Below are 25,996 nucleotides of genomic sequence, written 5' to 3'. Positions count from 1 at the left end.
TATGTATCAGCAAGTAAAACCATGTTCTCATAATGGCAATATAACCCAGTTCCTCCCTTGTGAGAATCAAACACAGATCTTCGGCATGACGAGCGAATGCTTTAACCACTTGGCGACGCCCCCGCCGTACTACAGGTGTTTGGATTACCTGGTCAATATACGACGAAATAACACCCTCTTGTGGATTATTGACGTGTAGTTCTCCCAGGCAAGACGATAACTACTTCACTACTATTCGACACATAGTAGTGAGTGAGTTTTACACCCCACTCAATGTAGTAGTAGTAGTAGTAGTAGTAGTAGTAGTAGTAGTAGTAGTAGTAGTTAGCAACATTCCGGCACTAGCAACGTAGGGGAAACCATGCAAAATGGCTTCAACATATTGTCTCCATGTGGGAATCGAACGGGCCCTTCAGCATGAGTGAATGCTTGTGTAGTAATCCGAGTGAATTGCCTCACTACCTCAGTTGCTGCAGTAGAAGCAGCAGTAGTAGCAGCAGCTGAGAAAACTGTACCTTTGTGTGTGCCTTTCGACAATGAGGTACAATATGGTTACATTATTATAGTTTGGCATGAAATGCATGTTGACCTGGTTTATGGTAATACCTCTTCATTCAATGATCCAATCAATCTCAAACTTTGCAAGTGGATGTTTTGTCAGACTACCTAATCACATTGTAAATCACCGATTTTATGTATTTGTATGAAAGAATCTGTCCATGTAGCTGTCAACAAAATATACAGCAGAACCAATGACCTGTAACAGCATCAGAGTTACAGAGAAGAGTAATAAGATACACCATTTGGTTCTAAGAGCATTCAGCAGAAGGTTTATGTACATTTATTTACAACTCTGCTGCTAAATGTTCTGGAGTATCAACTCTCTCTCCTCTGTCATGAAGCACAGCAGGACTTTGTTGATGGGATCACTGACTGTCTTCACCTGTTTTTCTAGACTGGCCCGGAAGTCCTCCTTCACACCCTTGTTGACACCCCGAGTGACTGTCCGCTGCCTGCAATACAAGACGCTTACATCTGATTCAACAGTAAGGACCTTTGATGGGGTATCCTCCCATTCATTACACATGCCAGTTGTCACACACCCCAACACACATAAGGTTTCAGACCACTGCACAAACCTATTACCTATTGGTGAAGAATGGGATAGTCCATACTCATTACAGACACACAAAGAGAACACAACACAATTGATTAGCACTACATTTCCTTTAATTACAAACTTTATGCATTTGTTTGCAAATTGCTTCAGCTCAGTACATAGATTTCACACAACAAGAGTTTCAAAAGGCACAACCATAGGTTCAGATTATTATATCTATCAAGTTTGGCCTAAAAACATTGAACGGTTCCGGAAACAAAATGATTACTGATGGACGAATGGACAGGCAGACAGACGAGGCGTCGACTATATCCCCCTAGCATGTAATGTGGGGGGGATAAAAAAACATCAAAACATCTTGTTTTTATTGCCTTCACATTCATCTGACAGCTAAGCTGCTTAACTATAAATCCGTCCCTGAGCAGTTTGGACTAGTCCATTATTGTTGTAAGTATAGTAGTAATTAACCCCCAGTCTCACTGTGTACCAACAGGCATTATCTTACCTCACACATAAATGTCGCTGTCTGATTGGCTTCTATTATTTTCCATGTATACCATGTACAAGCAAGGTGCATTGCACACCCCGCTGCCACTAGTAACTCATTCAGTACTTTGTGGTAGTTACTTTTTTCTCTCAAATAACATTAATGATGCATGATGCACGGAAATAACTGATTTTTTGCGAATGGAAATTGATGGAAGGGTGTTAACTCGAAATCTGTTTTTCTTACATTGTCCACAGAATCTAGTGATGGCTACTAATACATTTGACTCTCTTTCCAATAAATATATTTTGACAAAATATGGGCCCTGTGAATACTAAGAAGGGGAATTACATTGCTACAACTTTACTGAGACAATTCCTACGGGAAAAAATACACGATGCAAGATTGGAATTAATTGATTCACACATGTTGGCTGAAGTGTATGATCCAATATCCATTCTTCAAACAGTTGGGTAAGATAAATACTTAGGGACCATTGAACAACTTATTATATCAAAGTGTGTAACAAATGGCATGTGTAACAACCTTGGTGGGTTATATAGCAGAGATGGGACCTACTATGGCTTTGTAGATCACATAGTAGAGGGGAGACCTTGCAACCCCTTGTACGTCAGAATGGAGGTTAGACTTGACATGCCTTTTAGGGCTGGGACTAGTAACCCAGATACCCAGGACAGGTAAGTAATGAGTTGGCCCTGGGTACCAGTCTCACACCCAGACCCATTACAATCTTGGGACTATGAGATTAAACAATGTAGTATGTTAGTTTTTCATGATTAAAAGGCTGTACTGTGTTTGAAGATTTAGACATAATTTACAGTCACTTCTTTTGAACATAATACAAGGTCAAGATACAGAAAAATCCAAAGTATAGCTTCTGAGCTGAAGAATGTATTGCCATTCCTTGCAAATTTTAGGCCTGAAATTAACATAACAGGTATCTCGGTAGGTGGGTTACCCAAGGTAGAAAATTTGGACCCGTTCTAGTCCTGATGACTTTGTAGGTCATACAGTAAGACCTTCTTGTGAGCACTGTCGTCACTTTTCTGTAGTAGAGACATTATTGTTGTTATCAATGACGTTGCAGCCACACTGACTGCATCTGAGAAAATGTGTGAAACATGTATGTACTCACTGAGCAAGTGCACGAGTACTTGTTGGCATGATGTCCAAGCTGACTCGCCCTCCCTCCTGCGTGTCCAAGAAAGCTAATTCCTCAAGCATATCCATGTCTGGGGCTGGTTAAGGATTTTATGACAAGGGTCCATGGGCATAAAACATTACATACTACTGACTTCACATTCTATTTCCAGATATATTTCAGAGTTACAATTCAATCACCAGCCTTGAAATTCAACTAAGAAACATTAACCACTTTTGCGAGATTCATGAGTATGAGTGTAGTAAGTACAAGCAAAAATTTCTGTTACAATAAGCAAATCCTGGCACAGCTATGGGAGGCAATTGTGTACAGACAAACTGCTGCTACAGACCACTAGGACAGTTTATCCTTCAATATCTTATTCCTGCTGCAGCTGCTCTTCAGACATAGGTGAGATGTGTCAGATGAAATGTGCTTCAATGTTAAGTTAAATATTATAGCACATATTGCTAGCAGTAGCACAGGGTTGTTTAGCTGATTTCCTTTTTCAGAATGATCCTGATGTTTTAGAGAGCAAGTGCACTGAGATCCCATACACATTTTAAAATGGATATTCAGCCCAGACAAGCACACTGAAAAGAAGGTGACCAGTTCTTGTCTTATCACACCAATACACATGACAGGTCACAAGATGTACCATGTTTAACATGTCTATTGGCATGACATGTCAAGGGATGGAATAACCTCATGTCTTATGTTCCACCCTCCAGACCAATGTGGTGGTCGGGAGTAGCGTGGGAGGAGGATACTGAAGACATAGGAGAAGAAGAGGTTGTAGGTGAAGCTGCCCTGCTTCTGGATCTTCTGTATCACCTCCAGGAATATACTCTCATATTTTGGCCAATCGTATTGTAGCAACACAATCAGGTGACCAAGGTTAAGGTCATTGCTGTGGTTGGATATCCGCTCCTGGAAATTATAAAAGAAATTACTAAAATCCAAATATTTTAGATATTAAAATACTTACCTTATCATAGGTCTTATGCGTATTACCTCAAGCTTCGCTAAACAAGATCAAACAGTCGTTGATTAACCATTCCCCTGAATGGCTTCCTCATGTATCGACGAATGTATAGGCACAGAAGTGACGTGATCTCTGCACCAGAGCATGAGCGGGCCATCCCAAAATCACTTTTAATGAAAACTTGGTCCTTAGAGCCCAGAGAGGGGAGGAGCGTCCAACGTTGGGAGGGAATTACCGCCCTATGACAAGGTAAGTATTTAAATATCTAAAATATTTAGATTTTAATAAATTTTTAACTTACTTTACCATAAGTCTTATGCATATGGATGTTGGTGTCGGGCTCCAAAAGGACCATCCCCAAAACTCTGTCCACATGCCATAAAGGATCCAGAAGCATGCTAAATGCAGGCACAGGATCATCCTGAATCATGAACAGCAAGTAACTCAAGAAACCCGAAAGAAAACCAAAACACCTTATAGGTGAGATTTATCCATGAGACCAAACGGTAAATATAAGTACTTACCTAATGGGCGGCTGGCCAAGTGAGTTGCTGGGCAACTACCAACAGGCTGAAAGACTGTAAACCCTCCACATCCACAACAGCCAAGTCCCTCAGATAATGACTGGCGAAGACTGTAGTCAACTTCCAAAAGCACCCTTCCATTATGGTCAGGACAGTGCAATTCCTGTGTAAAGCCATGGTGGAGGCTAGCACTCTAATTTCATGCGGATTATTTGCTGAAGGGGGAGGGAGAATCACAGCATCATAGGCAGACAAAATGGTCTGACAAAGCCAAAGCACCACAGTGTTCTTGGTGACTTTATTAGAGGAAGAAAAAGGGATGAATAGCCTTTTCCTAGAGCGCCTCCTGGATGCCGATCTTACAATATACAACCTCAGTGCTCTGACAGGGCAAAGAACCTCTTCCTCCGCATCATGAGGCCCCAAGATCAAAAAGAGGAGGAAGAGAGAACATCCTGTCTAGCTCACCAGGAAATTGATTCTTAGCAATAAAGTCCCACAATAAACCTAGATGCACACAGCCATGTCGAGATTGCTCGAACCAAATACGGGTCACATCCAGCGCATGAAGGTTACTAACTCTTGCTGCTGTGGCCAGAGCTAAGTCCTCGAAGGAGGCCTTATCCAATGGCTCATAGGGAGAACCTCTAAGATGCCGTAGAACGATATTTAAGTCCCATGCTGGAAGGTGGAGCCTGACTTTCTGGTCTTCCAGCTTGAAAGCCTTGAGCATAGCAATACGCTTCTGGCTCTGGGATGGGAGACATGAACAGAGGCCATTGCCGATGGAGACTGGTTGCGAATATGTCTATCAGGTGTCGACCATGATTGAGGCACAACAACTGAAAGGCCAGTCCCGTTCAGTCCCTGACCACAGCCCTAAGGTGGTCTAGCTATCGAGATGGGCACCCCAGCCTTGAAGAGATTTGTCGACGAATAACTCGTGGTCATGAGGGCAGTCGGTCAAAGAGACTCCAGCGCAGACATTTGACTCAACTGTCCACAACTGGAGACATGGATGGAGATGTAAAGGCAGAAGGATTCTGACCTGCAGATTGTCAGCTTGAATGTGAGGCAGCAGAAATCGTTGAAGCAGGCGAGGCATTAAAAGGTCCTCCGAGTGTCAAGTTTTGTGCTAATATCAGAAGACCTAACAGAGACTGTCACTCCTGAAGGGTCAAAAGATGAGCAAGGCCTCGACTTGCAAACTTGAGAATCTTTGACCACTGATCCTGAGGGATTCTGACAAGATTGGAATGTGTCAGAAATAACACCCTATAAACGTCAACTCCTGCGATGGGACTAGATGCAGTTTCTCAACATTGATCGTCCACTGTTTTGTTAATAAAACTTGAATGTTTCCAAATAACAGACCATGTTGTACCCCATGTGTGACTTTAGCATCAACATCAGCGGAGGGGACACGGTGATTGGCAGTCTGTAGCCGGTCCTCAGGATGTTGGTAACAAAGGGGTCATCTAGGATTTTCCAATTGGGCCAGAAGACAACGTCTACAGGAGTCAGGTGAACTGGCACAACTGGGGGCGGGAGGACCCAGTCGTGGGAGTCCGAACCTTCAACGGCCAGAGGAAGGGTGCTTGCCCCTACTCCTACAGGGTGTCGCTGGAGGCTCAAGGGCACGCTCCTGTTGTCATCTCTGACCATTAGCATCACTCCATCCACAGCCACTGGCAAAGGAACTCTATATGGTCTCTCTCCGTGGGACATAACAGCATTTACTCCTGCCTCTAGTCACTGGTTTTCCACGAAAAGCAGAGCCTAGCATCTCAAACATGGATAGAGACACTTCAGTGTTGGTGAGCTCCGCGTGGTGCTGATATAATTCCAGGAACAAATAAAACTGTAGATGTAAACGGAGCTCTCAACAGTTGGCGCTTGAACTCCTCCTGCAAGGAACAAGGTTCTAAAAATCCGGTGTAAAGTCGAAATCATGGCTAATGATGCTCGTAAGTGGGCAAGCAAATCATGTAGCACTTTCCCCTGCCAGTGAAAGAGCGTTGAGAAATGTTCAATCCTGGAAGCATTATCTTTCGTCAAGATAACATGCCGCCACTGACATGACCAAAGAAAGTACTAATATAGGCTTCAAGATACACCTTTAATCCGTGTCAATAGCTGCCAAATTGGAGTCTTGAACCCGGTACTATGACTGAGGTGAACTTGATAAACATTTCCATGATTCATCCAACATAGCACCAGTATCAGCAAAATCAAGGCTGTGAATTTTATAATCCGCCTTCCTTGACTTAGGAGCTTTGATTGTCAGCATCTAGGAGAGCGACAGCAACCATAGGATGCGGTGGTATTAAAAGTTTCGGAGACAGTCTAATACCAGACGGATTGTTGTTGTGAGCCGATGGTAATGGACAACCCAGAAGTCTGTCGGCAATCCACTCATATATTGCTGAAGGTTGTAAATAGATCCCGCCATCGTCAGTATCATCTAACATCTCCCCATCACAGTCAGGAGAGAAGAACCACTCCTCTGAATCCTCCCACAAGACGGCATGAGAAGCTAGGCACTGGGCGGATGAAAATAGGGAAACACCCTGCGTAGTAGCCAACAGATGAGAGTCCTTTCTGCAGACAAGAACCACGTCTGGAGAATGTGAACAATGACGTTGAAGACAACGCGATCTCGACCTGTGATGACACTTGCCCTGAGTTAGCGATCTTGAACGTCTTTCCTCTTCAGAATATCTACGCTGAGAGTGGGATCTTGACCTACAGCACCGGCATCGGCTCCGATGGGGGCTACATCGTGGAGACTTTGACAGAGATCTTCTGGACATCCGTGAGCGTTCAGCTTCAAAGCGACAAACTCTCTCCTCCACTAACTGGCGCTGCAGTTCCTCCTCCCTAGAGGTAGTATGAGAGACACAAGGGATTCGGATGAGCTCAATATAGGTGCTGGCGTCAGCATATCAGTGTAGGCACCAGCGTAGGTATCGGGGCTGGCGTGCATGACGGCTTAGTTATCAGAGTCGCCACTAGGACAGGTCAGGAGTGGCACTGGATACGGCAAAGTGGTGTCAAAAGCCAAAGTAGTCATCGGCCCTGATGTCGGCGTTGGATTTACGCAAGGTAGAAGCAAGGAACATAACAGTCTCTGCACCTATGGATGAGTGAGCGCATCAGGCCTTGACAAGTCAACGACGGGGTCCCCTAGCTGATGGTCCAGCGACCACGACACAGGGAGAGAGGGGGTTGATCCAATGTATCGAGCACCTATGATCGCGATCCCAAAGACGATGCTGGAAAGGGCATCTCCAACATTGTGTCGAGCGTTTCCTCTTGACAGGTAAGACGGTCTTGAAATCGGCAGTTGACAAAGGCACACAGTGATGGCAACGCTGGCCCAAGGTGCAAGCAACAGTCACACAATCGGGACACCAGGGGTGTGGATCCTTGGCCGATTTCAGGACTTTACAAACAGTGCAAAAGTGGCGAGTCATGCAAAGACACTGTAACATGCAAAAAAGGAAAAACGTAAAGATATTATGTTGACAAAAACAACCCTACACAAAAAGTGTAGCAAACACCCCTGCAATTACAATGAGCATGCCCCACTATGCAAAGCAGCTGACAAACAAGATGGCTGCCCCCACAATGCGTGCACAACGTGGTACAAAAACAACAAAATATACCAGCCATAATGATAAAAAAACAGCTGAAATATGGAGTACAAAGAAGAGGAAAGCCAAGGAACTAGCAAACTCCCCAAATACCCGTACAACCAAGAAATGACACTGAAACATCCACATCGCAACAACAACACAAGGTAACCAGGTAAGTGAAGAAACTTCATCTTTACACACACATAAAATAGGGAATAAAAACCATATCTACTGCTGAAAGCTAACAACTTTAAATCACAACGATACGTGGTCTGAAAGTAAGCAAACCATGTCCGAATCAAAGGACACTTGAAGTAAAAGTGATTCTGGGATGGCCCGCGCTTGCGCGTGTACAGAGATCATATCACTTCCATGCCTACACATTTGTCGATACATGAGGTAGCCATTCAGGGGAATGGTTAATCAACAACTGTTTGATCTCGAAGCTTGAGGTAATATGCATAAGACCTATGGTACGGTAAGTTAAAAATTTAAATTATTATTAAACCCAGTTTCTAGGTATTTGTTTACCTTGATGCTCTTATCTGTAATATGTACAATATAAGCTGTCATAATATTGTGTGGTGTTAGCGGGAGCATTTGTTGTTCAGGTGTCACTGTTTGAAGTCTCCAGATGATATATATATGCTATTTGATTTCTACTTGTTTATGTACATTATTTGATGTTATGTATTTGAGGCAATGATTCAAACAGAAAAGCTGACACTGGTTAAATTGAATTCCAATGGGTGTAGTGTGTACACTAAAATCTAAACAGATGTGTATCACACTGCTATCATCCAAAAAAGATTACAGATGATCAATAATGGATTGTGGCATCATGTTATTGGCAAAATAATGCATGACTTTCCATGTCTACTTTTTCATTTCTACTATTTGATACTTACTGATTAAAGTTTACCACTGGATATCTCCATATAATCTATAAAATAAATTCACTAACACTGCATTCCTAAAGCCATACACAAAAACATTTATAAACATCACTACACTTGGGGTTTGTGGGAAGTGATACTTGTGCATCAGCCCCTTGCACACTCGCGGCAGTGATGTTCATAAGATGAGGAGTCAGAAAAGGGTGGAACAAGGGAGATAACTGTGTGGATAAAGAGCTTGAAGTGGGTTGAAGAAGGAAGATTACTGTGTCAGGAAGCAGCTTGTGTTTGGAGGGGAACAATGGAAGAAATCACTGAGGAGGAAGGGTTCTTGGCTGCTAAGGAACATGAGAGAGAACTGCCATCAAGAATTGCATCAATACATACACTGACAAAGTTTGTTAAGAGTTGTCTCCCCTGTGACACTCACCCTTAAGCAAGTGATGAGCAACTGAATACAGTAGGGCACAATCTCAGACTCGGAACACTGCATGAGTATCAGATGTCGGACTGGGCCTGAAGTTGTCAGAGACTTGAACCCAGGCTGACTCTCCTCGGTGGACACTGATGTCGGGGAATGTTCCGGCAATGAAGCAACAACATCGAGGACAAGTTCGCACGCTTTCTGTAAAGTCAAAGTAGTCTTATATGACTTGTATAATGTCTACAATATCTTCATACAGAACAAAGAAAGCATCTGGATTCCAAGGGAGATATAGATTACAATCTGTTCAGTTAAAAATATTGTAAAGAAATTGCATCACAATGCCTTGGCGACCATTGTGACATCACTGGGTACAATATCATTATAATCATAGTGATCAATATAATCAAATGAGATCAGTATTATGTCAGCCACATTTGAGATACTGGTCTGGAATCAATGAAGGAGATGACACACCACATCTCTATGAATTGCTAAAAGGAACAGTAGTGCATGGAGATGCTTCAATAGATTGTCACATTTTTCTCAATTTCAGATCATAGAATGTAACAAAATTCATCACAAAATTCTGCTCTGTCTGTTTTGTGCTGTGGCTACTCACAGATAAGTTTCTCAGGCAGTAGAAGCTGGAGGCGAGCTGCAGTGAGAGTCTCATCTGAAACATACAAGTCTAACACTAGACGGGAAGTATTTCTCAGGTATTGGTATACTGTTTCTCCTGAGTGTCATGTCCGCATCTTCATTTAAATTTTTACATCACTCCTATTCCTCAGTGGCAAATAGTTTGAAACAAGCAAAATCACTGCTCCACATTATTCCATACAAAGTAATGTGGGATTCTCACAAGTGCTGAAATGTTTTATTCACTATAATTTCACAGTACCTAATGTTAAGCAGTCACAGTCTGATGTTACCATTGTGCATGCATTTCTGTACTTCTATCTTAATATGTGAGAGATATCAAGATATTGACTTGCCAATCACAGTCTGGACAATTTTATCAGGTTAGTTTTTAACAACATATACACACTAATTTGTTTGAGGTATAAATGTTTTATTCACTACAGTTTTACAGTACCAAATGTTAAGCATTCACAATATGATGTGACCATTGTGCCTGTTTCTGTACTTGTATGGTAGTATGTGAGGTATAGGCATGTATAACACGGTATGCAGTCCATCATGTACACCTGTTATCTACAGTGTGGATAACTCAATTTGGCTCATTTGTTTTCTCTGCAACAATATATACATACTGGTTTGCCATGTATGTTTCCTCTGTATAAAGAAATTAAAAAACACATCTGACATTGGAGTATGCCATGCATTTTATTCACAGTACCATTATTCAAGCATCTACAATATGATGTTAACATTGTGAAAACATTTCTGTACCAGTATATCAGTATGTGAGAGATGTCGATATTAGATAAGAAGACCTTCCTTCCCGTTTACTTGTAACCGCAGCATTGGTAACCTTGTTACTGCATTTGTTGACCACATTTTATTGAAACTACAAACACTGCATCTGTCTTGGAGGTCTTTTGGGGATATCACAATGTTGCAACCATTATATCTACAGCATGTACAACATTATATACCGATGTGATAGCATTTTGTTTTGTGGGCCCTTGGCCTAGAACTACTGAAACAAATGTCTGTCTGCCTGTCTCTCTGTCTGCCTGTCTGAAGATACAGTGCAATGGAGTGAAGTGATCCCCACTAGTAGTGTTCCATTTAACTGAAATAATCAAAGACTAGTCACAGTGACCAAACAACCAAGCAATCACATGTTGTCATAATCAGGCATTAGTGATTTGGGAGCTGCTGTTTTTGAACTTGGAACACTTCAAGATGAAACATATCTTAGAAGTTGTCAGGCATGAAAATAAGTGTATACAAATTCTTAGATAACAACCTGAAAAGGAAAACCTGCATAACGATGCAAACCAATTTTTTTCGATGACTGCTTGTTGGTAATGAACCAGTCATCAAATGAGAGATTTCAGACAATTCCAACACTAATCCCTACCTTCATCTTGCCTTTGGCTCCCATGCAGTAGCTCTGTAGCTGGGCAACCGCCTCCTGGAAGGCTCCCTGCAGACAACAACCAACCAATCATAGCATCTTTGTAGGAGTACCTTTACTTCTCTCATTTATTTGTTTCAGTTACAAAGACTGTTCTTGAGTTATGAGGAGCCCAATATAGACATGGAGGGTTAAGCTTTGTCCCTGATTAGTTATTATTTAGTTGTTATTTTTCAGTTGTGTGGAATCCTGGGTGATTCAAAGAATTTATGTAGGTCTGTTAATCTTCGACACAACTAAAGTCAAAGCTGTCTAAACTGGCACATGTCAGGACTGAAGAATTAATCTGGTTTAGGCAACGTGCCAGATTGTATAGATTACACAGTTACCTTGGACTAGAAGTGTACCAGTTTTGTCACTGTCATATACTTTGTTGTATCACAACAAAAACATGTCAGCTCACTGGTTACATGTACAACTATACCCATACTGAAAAAATATTAAATTGTTGTCTGCGGGAACTGTGGAGTTTCACATGATTAATTGGTGACAACACACATCCAGCTGATTCCTCCCTACTTGCTGAATAGACAGCATTAATTACTGTATACACACATTTTTGGGTGGCTCATTTCACGCCAAGATTTGGAAATCACATTTCCAAAATCACAGGATTGCAGAGCTATTATATTGTGATGAATGTACTTGTCACAGACATGACTCAGATTTTATGCCAGTGTTGACAACTTGCCCGATTGGACAACTGCTGGTTTTGACAGCTTCCACTGTATGTTAGCTGTAGATACTAAATGACAGCAGCCTGTCAAACAGTTGACTCAGTTGGACCAGAAATCTAATGGCTGATATCATTCGGAGGCCCATGGTGATAAAAACTTATGATTAACCTCCAAAGTTGCAGATGTAATGCACAGAAGATGGCCTCTGATCAGGTCAGCCTTGTCCACACATGATTTTTTACATGATCTGTCAGCCTACAGCAGACATGCAGCTTTAGACAACAAACAAACCTGATAGAGACACATGTCTGTCTGGAACACTCCCATCCAGGACCACAGCTCCATTCTCCATGTCTGACACATCACAATGAACTCTGTAATGTTAACAATACAGAATTTACTGTCTCAACAGCACAAAGCAGTTTTTTTTCAACATAATAAGTAAAAGTCAGAAAACTGAAGACATTTTTCTGCAGTATAAAGCAAAAGTTGCCAGGTATCCTAGCATACCTGATCTGCACTGTGGGGAGAAGAAATTGGATTAAACATCACCTCTTATGGTAAGCATGGGTTACTGAAGATCAATTCTAACCTGGATCTTCACAGGTCTCAGATATATCCATTACCAGAAAGCCTGACATTGTAATGACCAGAAAATGACCAGAAAATGACCAGAATATGGTCAGGTTGCTACGGACCAACACTGCCCCAGAACACCCCGGATGGTGCTACCAACCTCGACGCAGATCTTCAGAGGAGTGCAGGAGTTCAAAACATTTCATGGCAGTGATAAAGTTCTGGGTGATGAACTGGGAGTTGGTGATGCTGCTGGATGACATGATCTGCGGGAGATGTGGGTTGTCCTGACGGAGACGTTTGATCTTTGGTCTGGAAGTTTCAGCAAACAAAAGGTCTTTTATCATTTTTTCGCAACTACCATTTGGCTAATACTGATAATACTGCATCACAGCTGATCTAGTATGTGGGTGATTGGTCACTTCGGTCAGTTATTATTGAAGATTGACAAATAATTGTTTTGGTTATGCTGTTGGTTTCAAATTCAGAAAACCAGAAGATCATACAACTAATGGGCATTGATAAAGAAACCTGAGGACAGACATTCTCATGTTTTCCATAAATCAGTATGGATTGTTAGTTTTCAAGTATTTTATAACTATCTTTTATAAAATTTTGTGACAGTTTTATTCTTTACAAGGAAAATAGGAATAAAAATATTATTAAAGTCATAAAAAGGTCACTAAAAATATTGAAGGTTGGTGGTAGTGTTCTAAAGTTTGTGGTTTTATGCACATGCCAATCATATTGACATTTAGTAAAGTCTCGCAAGTATTTCAGATGCATGAAACATTTCTATTGCATTTGTGGTTCAAACAAATGCTGGATCAAGAGTATTGTCTCACTGTGGATTATTGTTTATCACCTGGCCCTAATTTATAGCTCCCTATTGGCTAAGATAAAAATTCCCAGAGCTTAGCAAGAAGGAACAAGGTCCCCAGACCTTGCAGCTTACATCACACAATTTAGTTTAGTTAGTTTAATACTTTAACACAATGTTAAGTTCAAGCGCATTGGATTTTATATAACTTCATTAAATTAATTAAATCATATATGTTATTTGGTAATTTGTTACAAATGGTAATGTTGTAAACTAGAGAAAGTTGATAACTTATGTTTAAGTCCAAAGTTCATGTCGTATTGTAGCTAGTGTAAAATTCGAACAAACCTCTAGAGGATGCAGATTCTTTGAATAGAGTCCTCCTTGGGGTACTTATAAGCATTAAAATGTTCTTTTAATTCTTGCAACAGTTGTAACCATATTTTGAACAAAAAATATGTACAAAACAACAAACAACTTGTCTTGAGAGACCACCCCTGGACCCATGACAGCCAAGAGCAGGTAACTCCAAAGCTATAACCTCAAACCAAACACTTCGGTTCTGTAACAAATACAGAGAGAATGTGGAGAGGCAGGTGGCCGTACCCCAAGGAGGACTCTATTCAAAGAGTCTGCAACCTCTACAGGTTTGTTCGATTCTTTTTCATAGGGATCCTCCTTGGGGTACTTATCAGCATAGGACAGACTCCTAAAGACTGATCTTTGGGAGAGGCATTCTGTCTGCTTGTAAACCTGACACAAGATGATAGCCTTTACTACAGACAGTAAGTACCAAGGAATCACACTTAACCTGGTCACGTGACCATATTCGCCTCATGGCAGGGTGCGGACCAGGGTCAGGACATAAGATGGTCTAAATAACCTGATAATATCTCAAGATATTGACATCGGGTGCCAACTGGCTCCCCACCCCCCTTTTTCTGGTACAAAATGGGAGCCAGGACAAGCGACTGATACAATTCAGAGAACACTCTCTCTGGCACCGGCCAAGGTGCTAGTGAAGTCTCGAAACAGTCCAGACCAAAAATACCGCCACCATAATAGAGCCCACCCTCGGGATGACAACATCTGCCCTGTGACCTGGCTAGCCACCTCGTTGGCTTTCCGGAACCACCCCAATGGCAGCAGTAATGGACATTTTATTTATGTGTTATCTTTTAATTTCATGATTGTTAGGTCAATAACTCAAGACCCAAATTTGTTAATGTATTTGTTTAGATTTCCTTATTTTCATAAAACATGATATTTCTGTGGTTGCAGTATCACATTCTTAGTTCTTAAATCAAATTAGAATGTAGAAACATTAGAGAATAACCGACGAGGAACAAGTGATTATATATGTTACCTTCCACGTTATCATTTCCTTCAAGGATTTGTGGCTTGGGTTTTTTGTTTTGTTTTGATGAAAAATCTGCAAGGTATGATTATGGAAGGAATGTGAGTTACCTGCAGTAACCAGTTCCATGTATTATTGGCACTGCACGCTATGCACACTTGAAGACAAATGTAGACAGGAGTCGAAAATCATCCTTGTGCAAGTGGATTAGAGCAATTGTATGGTGATTGTAAAGTTGATTGTAGGGGCCCAAGATTGATTGTAACTAAGACTGCTCTGTGTAAGCGGGCCCCGGGCTTACAGATATGTAAATTCTGAACAAACCACGCCTCACCCCCCTACTGCGAGTCATGTGATTCTTGGCGCCATAATCAGATGTAACATTTCAAGGCCTTTACAGTGAAAGTCTTCATACTATGAGTCGTCAATCCTGACACGGAGACCCACTGGGTCACCAAACACATCCTGCTCATGCTAATGCGGACTTGTTCCAAACCAGAAACCTAAACGATGAGCAATAGCATCTCTAAACATGAGACATAGCATCCTGCAGTCTTAGACAATGGCAATCAGTACACAAGACAGTTTTTAAGCTTGGACATTTCCTGATCCAGGTCAGAATAATTTCCTGGAAATCGTTTTTCCTTCAACAAGGGACTGACAACATGACAACATGACAACATGACAACATGTCCATCTTCAACACATTAGACTCATCTGTGCAACCTCTAATGACTGAGAACAGCCAGACCTGAGAGAATTCTATGGTTGTTTGCACTTACTGAATCTGCGTCTCGCCGTTCTCGGAGCGGAACTTCTCCAGGATGACGACTGGAACATGAGAAGAGGATAAACTGGACCCTGAAACATCAGAACAGAGAGGGCTGTTTGTTTAATGTTGTCATCAGGCACATTCATTTCTATTACACCAGCCTGTATATAATAGGGCACACACACACTAGAGGTTGATATCATGAGGCCCATGGTTGGTATGAGATAAGTGAGGTTTAGTTTTATGCCGCTCTTAGGAATATTCCAGCACTATCACGTAAGGGGACACCAGACATGGACTCCACACACTGTACATATGTGGGGAATCAAACTCGGGTCTTTGGTGTGAAGAGTGAATGTATTAACCACTATGGCTACCCAACTGCCCCTGATGTGAGATGACACTCTCCACTGTGTTTCTGTAGACAGGCAGTTACCATGGACTCTTACCGGGTCTTCATGGGTATATCTGAAATAAAACTCGCTAACACACTGAATACGTTACCATGGTTACTTACCTTAGATATTTTCTGAATCCATGAGACACTGCAGGAACAGCACTGTGGCGACATACAGGACATGTCACCATGGTTAGTTACCTGAGGGGATTTCTGCATCCACATGGCTGACATACATACAGAGACACAGCAGAAACACCACCGTGGCGATACCATGGTTAGTTACCTGAGGGGATTTCTGCATCCACATGGCTGACATACATATAGAGACACAGCAGAAACACCACCGTGGCGATACTATGGTTACTTACCTGAGGGGATTTCTGCATCCACATGGCTGACATACATAGAGACACAGCAGAAACACCACCGTGGCGATACCATGGTTACTTACCTGAGGGGATTTCTGCATCCACATGGCTGACATACATATAGAGACACAGCAGAAACACCACCGTGGCGATACCATGGTTACTTACCTGAGAGGTTTTCTGCATCCACATCGCTGACATACACATAGAGACACTGCAGAATCACCACCGTGGCGATACCATGGTTACTCACCTGACAGGTTTACTGTATTCACATGATTGACACACATATACAGACACTGCAGAAACACCACCATGGAGACATGCAAGATGTGTTACCTTGGTTACTTACCTGAGAGGTTTTCTGTATCCACGTGACTGACATACATATATAGACACTGTAGAAACAGCACCGTGGAGACATACAGGATATGTTTCTGTCCACGTTCAGAGGGGTTTTGCTTAATGCTGTTGTAGACACCTAACAAGTACTGCCACTGGTAGTCTCTGAAACAGGAAACAGAACTGCCTGATAAGCAGAACTAGGTGGTGATAGGAGGCAACATGGGACTGAAAGTGTTAGAAGTTTTCACTTCAGATAGCAGAAAGCATGCACATGTGTGCATGGCTGTTTGTTCTTGTCCACAATAACAAAAGACTTATACTTCTAGCCTACTGAAATACCATGCTGTGTTTTCACTATGACACAATGCATCTAGTCTTAGCTGACAAGTCTTCCTTTATTCCCAGAAAAAGACAGAGCAACAGGAAGTAGCACCATTACTCACTTCTTGGTATGAAACAGACAGGTACTTGAACCACCAGCTGGTTCTGAATCTCCGGCTGAGAATATAAGAAGCCCTGTCCATAACATCCCTGAGGGTGACATACCTAGATTTAATGAAAATGTCTGCCTCCATCTCCCATCCAAGATGGCCCCCAAACAACTGCAGCAGCTTGAAGAGGCTGCCCCAGGGGTCAGTCACCTGGCTCTCTCTGTCCAGAAGCCCTGGAATCACTGGGAACTTCTTCGCTGAAGTCTTTGTTGGGGACAATAAATCTGGAATACAATACAATGAAATGGCATCTAAAGAACAAGGGCTGTGAGTTGACAAGACTTTTTGAGTTGATATTCTTTCATAGTATCCTCTAGTTTGTGTATTTTACTTGTATTTGACTAGTCATTTACTATCAATGACTGTAAATACCAATCGTGAAGACAGTTACATGTCCTGTGTGACAGTCTGTAACACACCTGGAGACTGTGACACATCCTGTGTGACGGGCTGTGTGGTATAGCTGATGTAGAATTCTACTGATCGCTGCAACCAGGTGTACAGCTCAACGTCTGAGATGGAGAGGTGGCTGATTTTTAACAGGACCAGGGGCAGCGTGTCACACACTGCAACAGAGCATCAGTTATCTCACATAAAACCAGAACATACAAACACACAACATACAACATACAACATACAACACAAGAACTAAACAACAGTCAGTTAACAGCTGATGGGACACAGCTACGTCTGACTCACCTGACAAATAACTGGGTTTACAGCTTCTTAGGATCAACGTCCAGACGTCATAACACAAAAAACAGCTCACTAACAGTTAACACTTGTCTTGGTTCAATAGGTCCACTCACAGAACAGTTAACCATTGTCTTGGCTCAAAAGGTCCACTCACCAAACAGTCAACCATTCTCTTGGCTCAAAAGGTCCACTCACCTAACAGTTTTCTGTAACAGTTGACAGGGGACACGGCTCCACTCTGTCTCTCCTCCAACATCAGCAACTCCACCAGCTTCAGCTGCAACACACACAGCAAACACTGGGGACAACAGTCACACCAGGAAACACAGCCCATAAAAATGACCCCACCATTTCCAACAGTCATAAATTGTCACGTCAAGCAGCAGGTCAAGAACTGCGCATTTATATCCAAAAATATAAGAACACTGAACATATCTACAGGTACATATATACCCCAAAAACTCTACTATCAGACTCATGGTAGATATCTGCAAGTACATGAATATACCAGAAACTCTACCACCAGCCTAATGATAGATATCTACAGGTATACGCATATACCAAAAGCTCTTCCATCAGACTCATGGTAGATATCTGCAGGTACATGTATATACCAAAACCTCTACCATCAGACTCATGGTAGATATTTACATGTAGACGTACATACCAAAAGCTCTACCATCAGACTCATGGTAGATATCTGCAGGTACATGTATATACTAAAAGCTCTACTATCAGACCATGGCAGATATCTTCAGGTACATGAATATACCAGAAACTCCACCACCAGCCTAATGATAGGTATCTACAGGTACATGCATATACCAAAAGCTCTTCCATCAGACTCATGGTAGATATCTGCAGGTACCTGTATATACCAAAAGCTCTACTATCAGACTCATAGTATACATCTGCAGGTACATGTATACCAAAAGCTCTACCACCAGTCTAATGATAGATATCTACAGGTATACGCATATACCAAAAGCTCTTCCATCAGACTCATGGTAGATATCTGCAGGTACATGTATATACCAAAACCTCTACCATCAGACTCATGGTAGATATTTACATGTAGACGTACATACCAAAAGCTCTACCATCAGACTCATGGTAGATATCTGCAGGTACATGTATATACTAAAAGCTCTACTATCAGACCATGGCAGATATCTTCAGGTACATGAATATACCAGAAACTCCACCACCAGCCTAATGATAGGTATCTACAGGTACATGCATATACCAAAAGCTCTTCCATCAGACTCATGGTAGATATCTGCAGGTACCTGTATATACCAAAAGCTCTACTATCAGACTCATAGTATACATCTGCAGGTACATGTATACCAAAAGCTCTACCACCAGTCTAATGATAGATATCTACAGGTATACGCATATACCAAAAGCTCTTCCATCAGACTCATGGTAGATATCTGCAGGTACATGTATATACCAAAACCTCTACCATCAGACTCATGGTAGATATTTACATGTAGACGTACATACCAAAAGCTCTACCATCAGACTCATGGTAGATATCTGCAGGTACATGTATATACTAAAAGCTCTACTATCAGACCATGGCAGATATCTTCAGGTACATGAATATACCAGAAACTCCACCACCAGCCTAATGATAGGTATCTACAGGTACATGCATATACCAAAAGCTCTTCCATCAGACTCATGGTAGATATCTGCAGGTACCTGTATATACCAAAAGCTCTACTATCAGACTCATAGTATACATCTGCAGGTACATGTATACCAAAAGCTCTACCACCAGTCTAATGATAGATATCTACAGGTATACGCATATACCAAAAGCTCTTCCATCAGACTCATGGTAGATATCTGCAGGTACATGTATATACCAAAACCTCTACCATCAGACTCATGGTAGATATTTACATGTAGACGTACATACCAAAAGCTCTACCATCAGACTCATGGTAGATATCTGCAGGTACATGTATATACTAAAAGCTCTACTATCAGACCATGGCAGATATCTTCAGGTACATGAATATACCAGAAACTCCACCACCAGCCTAATGATAGATATCTGCAGGTACCTGTATATACCAAAAGCTCTACTATCAGACTCATAGTATACATCTGCAGGTACATGTACACCAAAAGCTCTACCACCAGTCTAATGATAGATATCTACAGGTACATGTGTATACCAAAAGTTCTACCATCTGCCTCATGGTAGATATCTAAAGGTAGACGTATATACCAAGAGCTCTACCATCAGGCTAACTGTAGACATGGTAGATATCTACAGGTACATGTATATACCAGAGGTCCTACCATCAGCCTCATGGTAGATATCTACCAGTACATGTATATACCAAAAGCTCTACCATCAGGTTCATGGTAGACGTGGTAGATATCTAAAGGTACATACCCCATGCTCTACCACCAGATTGGGGAATTTTCTCATGGCCAGTAGCAGGAGGCGACATCGTTCCAAGACATTTGAGATTTTCTCAGCAACATTCAGCAGCATCTGACACTGGATGTGTGTTGGGAATGCAGCAAATATCTCTGTCAAGACATTCAATGACAGAGGATTTATGCTAGGCTAAAATACAGACCTCAGGATATCTTTAACCACATCGATAAGGAATAAGTTCAAGCTGCTTCCTCAGTAACAGTAACAATTTTTAGCCTCAATTTGTTGCATGTCTTGTGTTAATCATCACAGATTCCAGTATATTAGTAGCTTTAAACAGACATGGTAGACAGATGACTATTATTCTGTAGTGTGCCATACAACAGCAACAAGTTTGTTCACAGGAATAGGTCGCAAAATATGCACTCTGGAAATCAGTATCATCATACAAAAAACATATGATTATGAACAATTCAGTCACTGCCAAAGGACTGGGTTATGAAAAGAGGACAGCACTTGCTTAGCATCAGGCCTCATACACCAATGAAGTAAATTTTTGTTGTAATAGTAACTTACCTTCTTTGACATTGTCTAAGTATTTAGTTCTGTCAGATCAGTGACTCACCACAAAGTCCTTAAGCTTTACATAAGTTCATCTTGCATGATAAGATAGTGCTAAAAACGTAAACAAAATGCACACTACTGCCACACAAAGGCAATATTTTTTGAGTCAAGCAAAAAAAACAGTGAGTGAGTGAGTATGGTTTTACACTGCTTTTTGCAACATTTCAGCAATGTCTCATCCGGGAACACAGATTTTAAAGAGATGTAGAGATGTCCCGACCACTAACACTGTACCTGTGTGGAAACTGCTCTTTTGATCGGTGGACTCTGTTTGTAAAGCTTCAAGGATTGTGTGCACTTCTATCCACAAACGCTGCTCATTGGGAAAGTTCTTCAACCTGAAACACAGGACAGGACATGTATGAGGTTGCATCTGGATTTACAGATCCAATGTATACTTGACATGTCAAATGTTTTGCCAGACACATAGTTTTATTTCATACAAAACTCTAAACATGCTAAAAAAACACTGAATGCAATAATATTAATAAATTAGCATTATTACATGTATGTGATCTCCATGGTGACTTCAGTTACACTGGGATGGATAATGAGGTGAGAAACCTGATGAACTATATGTTATCTGACATTGTATTTGAAACTGGTGTTCCACTGGTTCATCATGTCAATGATTTGTTACTCAAGGTTAGACATGTTAAGGGACACTCACATTTCTTCAAGGTGTTTAGCAGCATCTTTCACATTCTTGGAGGATTTTTCAAGCTGGTAGGACTCAAACTGAAACAGAATGAAACAGAGGTAGGTCAAGAACATCCATTTTATCTATTTGTTTAATATCACACCCAGCAAATGACAACAGGTCACACACGATTTGATAGTTGGTTGGGTGGTTGGTTGGTTGCTCGCCTGCTAAATGCTGTGCACTCAGCAGCATTCCAGCTAAATGACAGAATTCTGTAAACATGGTAAATAGTAGAGTCAAGAACAGACACAGATAGATAGATAGATAGATAGATAGATAGATAGATAGATAGATAGATAGAGAGATAGATAGAGAGATAGATAGGATATTTATTCATATTAGGATGTATGTTTATACAGCGCACATATCCACGCACTAGTGCATGCTGAAGGCGCTGGTATTTTTCCCTCGATCACTGGATGTCAATCTGAACAGCACATCGTATTTATATCTCAACTCCATGGGGAGTATACAACTCTTGCTGCCACTTGGCGCACCGAGTTTATTGAGGCTCTCTAATCCTAACAAAGTACCCATTCACAGCTGGGTGGACATTCCAGTGATCAACAGCACAAGTGTTCGTCAATGCAACTGGATTCCATACAATGACATGTCAACCAAGTCAGCGATCAACCACCACCCGACCCCTAAAGTCACCTACATGTATGACTTGCTGAAGACCAGTTCCAAGCCGCACTTTATGAGTTAGCCAGACAGGAAATGACAGTGATTTGTCACGTTATAAAGAGTGATGTCATCTTCCTCAAAATGTAATCCTAATCTGTTAAAAATCTCTCATCTAAATCTGTTATCTCTTTAAGTAGTTAGTTTATGTCTTCAAGGAACTTGTAATTATGCTAGAATCCAAATGTTTGCTGTCATTCCTGACTCAAAACTGATTCCTTGTATATACCCATTGGATTGTGGTATCAACAAAGCTAGATATGTCTTAGGAAAAATATCTTCCCACCAGGAGCAGTCCTCTCCTCTCGTTTCATTGGTTTCACCTGCATCTGAGATCCATGCCAATGGCATAAGTTTAGCACAGTTGGAGTAAACTGAGTAGGTTCAGTTAATAATTTTAGTATATATCAATGTATAAATATTACTTGGGGTGGAGGAACGGGAGGGAACTCTTACCACACGAAGAACAGGCGAACAATACCAACAATACCGACCAGGCAGTCGGTGATTCTGAACCGCTGAATTAATTGCCAGCAAAATGATTTTGTTTACCAACCTGTATGAGAAAGCATCTTGGAAAAAGAGATCGGGCAGTTATCAACCAAGCCTTCGCAGCAAAAATGTCAGTCTTTGAAAACCCACGAGCTCGCATAACAAGCCATTCAACGTCGCTTAACTTCGCGTTTTCCACGACGGTAGCCATTTTGAAATTATTAAAATCCGGACGATCCGGTGTTAAGAAGGGAGTTTATATCCGGGAGAATTCACATGGGTATCACGTGCGATATTACACGTACATGTCATATCAGTGAGTATCTCTCATTAGGGAACATGGGGTCAAGATTTAACATTTTGCATCTGGGATCAGGGATAATCTATAACATATATAGGCTCCCTGCTGGGATATAAAGAGTATTGAAAAGCATCCTTTGTTTGCCCCTGAAAGGTTTCCAAATGCTGTTATGTGGCGAATGCGCTGTCTGACACATCGGGTCAAATAATTATTATGTCAATCTGAAAATCGTTTGCCGAAGAAATTTCATTGCCAAGACTCGACCAAGTTCATGTATTGCTTTCGTTGAACTGTAATGTATGAATGTATGTATGTATGTATGTATGTATGTATGTATGTATGTATGTATGTATGTATGTATGTATGTATGTATGTATGTATGTATGTATGTATGTATGTATGTATGTATGTATGTATGTATGTATGTATGTATGTATGTGTCTGTGGCGTTTGTGTGCTTGTGAGCGTGTGTGTGCGTATGTGTTTTTTACTGACTGCTGTGTTAACATTCACTACGGTATAGGTGGAATATTGCTGTAAAACTCACTCACTCACTCACTCACTCACTCACTCACTCGCTGCATGTCACTATGGAAAGTCGCTGATAGCAGACCCATAGCGCTTTATGAAGTAGCTTGGACTGTATGATACCCGAGAAGTTGAGAATAACACACAGGCGGGTCACTAACGATGTCGACCGGCCACAAGTGGAAGGTGAATAGAATCGGATTCAGTTTTACTGGACCTCTTAAAATCAGACCTCCTAGCCCAGCCCATGTCAAGACATGTTACATGGGTACTAAACCAGCTGGCGCTATTATAACTAGAATCATGGGATGCTGCAAACATACTATCGGAAGACTTGTCACACGTCTACGACAAACTGGCAGAACTGCAGACAGGCCAAAAACTGACAGACTGAAGGTCTCTATCGAACATGGAGACCGGTATTCATGGGTGTAGCGCTTGAGGAACCGATACATAAATATGACGTCATCAAGCCCCAACAGCACTGGACATCCAGTCAGCAGACAGAGTGCCACTGCAGACGACTCCACGCATTCACAGAACAATATGTGCCGCCCAGAAAGTTGTAAAAGCTCCCAGTCGATCCTATATTGGTGATCGAATACTGGATAATGCACCCCGTGTCATTCATGTGATCTTAGATCACGGGCTGCGTCGTATTTATCCATGAAATACTGTTGCTGAATGATTGATTTGTACAATAAGACATTTAATGTTACCATATTTCGCTTAAGAGTTTTAGACCAGAAAAAATGTTTGGTGGCGTTTCTTTTGGATGCTAGTTTATATAAAGGCTCTTGGGTAGGGTCTATACACCTGTAAGTCTTTCTAACATTGTTTCTAAGCGATACACGCACCAGCGGGTACTGGAGTCAGGAGACGACTCATGTGTATTCTGATTATTCGGCAACGCATTTGATACTGCGTTTGATAATAAAAGCCATATTTGTCACGCACTGATAGCTGCATAGGAACATGGCCCATATAAATATTTATTGCCCTTGGTTAAGAAGGAGTCCTGGGGTTTAAACACTACACAAGCAGCTAGAGAGTCGGTGGAGCCAGCATCGAAACAACACACGAAATGTCGTAAATTGGAGACGCTTTTGCGTTAATGTGTGTTTAACACCAACCGCTATATATTGCAACGACGGCAACACCTTTAATGTGTGTTTCAAATATATGTCAGTATCTGTACCAATAACTGTTAAGAGACAGAACTAATGCTCCTCACTATTTAGTTCTAAGACAGACGAAGGACTGTGTTTGTATTGTATATGCTTATGTTTCAAGATAACTGGATACAAAATTGAAATACGCATTCGATATACATACGTTTTTATTACACCAGCAAATTAGGTTACAAGCACGATTGTATTCAGACACGATGGTGCCAAATGTGTATGTGTGTGTGTAGATATGTGTACTTGTGGTGCTTGAGAGTTATTCCTTTCTTAGATAACATATGTTTCTCCCCATCCCTGCCACACCATACATGTCTCAACCTGACACACCCATGCTTGTATTTCCCCACCCCGCCTTACCGATGTACATATATGCGCCTCCTAAACCCCCGACAACATGTGTGTCAACCCGCTATACCAATATATACATGTACCACCCAAACCCATGTGTCTCACCACGTGACACCCATATAATCATGTGTCACCCCAACTCCGACACATGCCTCTCAACTTGCCACGCCCATATATACATGTATCACCAAACCATTGACATAATTATGTGTCTCACCCCGCCGCACCCATATATACATGTGTCACCCCAGTCACCTGTATTCCCCCACACAGACACACAGACACACTTTCCTTAAGGTCTCACGGTTTGATACAGCATTTTCCAGTAGCCATTATGTCAGAATGTGTACCAATTTTCAAGCATGGTTCTCCATGTGTAACCGCCACATTGTAATGGGGTTGTTTACAATCATGTCTGTATAATACACGTGACGGAACTGTAGTAACTGTTGGAACAAGTCACTCGGGGACTTGCCTGCAGAGTCAAAGATTTTTAGGATTCTTCCACTGCAGTGAATAATCACATTAGTCTGTGTAAAGTGTGCGGTTGAATTATATTCCAGTGGCACTATGTTGCACAGTCGTTTACTTCTCAGGAGCATGTACGAATTCTCTTTTGTCCATTCGTCGGTCATCCTTTCAAGCAAAGTTGTTCACCAGCAGGTCTGAATAGCTTGAGTTGTAACTGTGTAACTGTGAATACTGTATACTAGCGTCTCAAACATTCCATTGAATCTATGTGCGACCTGGGTTGCCTTTTGGAATGTATGAATGGTGCTCGTCTCGTGGTTGTTGATGGGGGATTGTGATATATTTGTAAATGTTAGAGGATGTATGTTTCTTGAAAGAATTTTAAAGCACGCAAAAAAGACTTAAT

The 25,996-nt window shown here is 41.5% G+C and overlaps 1 protein-coding gene across 1 annotated transcript; it reads right to left on the bottom strand.

The window, feature by feature from the left end:
• Positions 1-807: 807 nt before the first annotated feature.
• LOC137286546 (integrator complex subunit 10-like) lies at positions 808-23,073 on the bottom strand. The gene is made up of 17 exons (XM_067818472.1): positions 22,820-23,073; positions 21,547-21,614; positions 21,111-21,214; positions 20,265-20,404; positions 18,044-18,125; positions 17,572-17,718; positions 17,208-17,376; positions 16,669-16,823; positions 15,559-15,637; positions 12,760-12,911; positions 12,315-12,397; positions 11,290-11,355; positions 9,859-9,912; positions 9,243-9,437; positions 3,540-3,699; positions 2,764-2,860; positions 808-1,013 (listed from the first exon to the last, which is right to left on the bottom strand). Exons 1-17 carry the CDS (start codon positions 22,964-22,966, stop codon positions 860-862), a joined length of 2,052 nt encoding a protein of 683 aa, XP_067674573.1. The 5' UTR covers positions 22,967-23,073; the 3' UTR covers positions 808-859.
• Between the last annotated feature and the right edge of the window lie 2,923 nt (positions 23,074-25,996).

The sequence above is a fragment of the Haliotis asinina genome, chromosome 1 (genome assembly GCF_037392515.1).
Source record: "Haliotis asinina isolate JCU_RB_2024 chromosome 1, JCU_Hal_asi_v2, whole genome shotgun sequence".
Taxonomy (NCBI): Eukaryota; Metazoa; Mollusca; class Gastropoda; order Lepetellida; family Haliotidae; genus Haliotis; species Haliotis asinina.
Note: the sequence above shows the minus strand (reverse complement) of the source record. Positions and strands in the feature narration are given on the sequence as shown.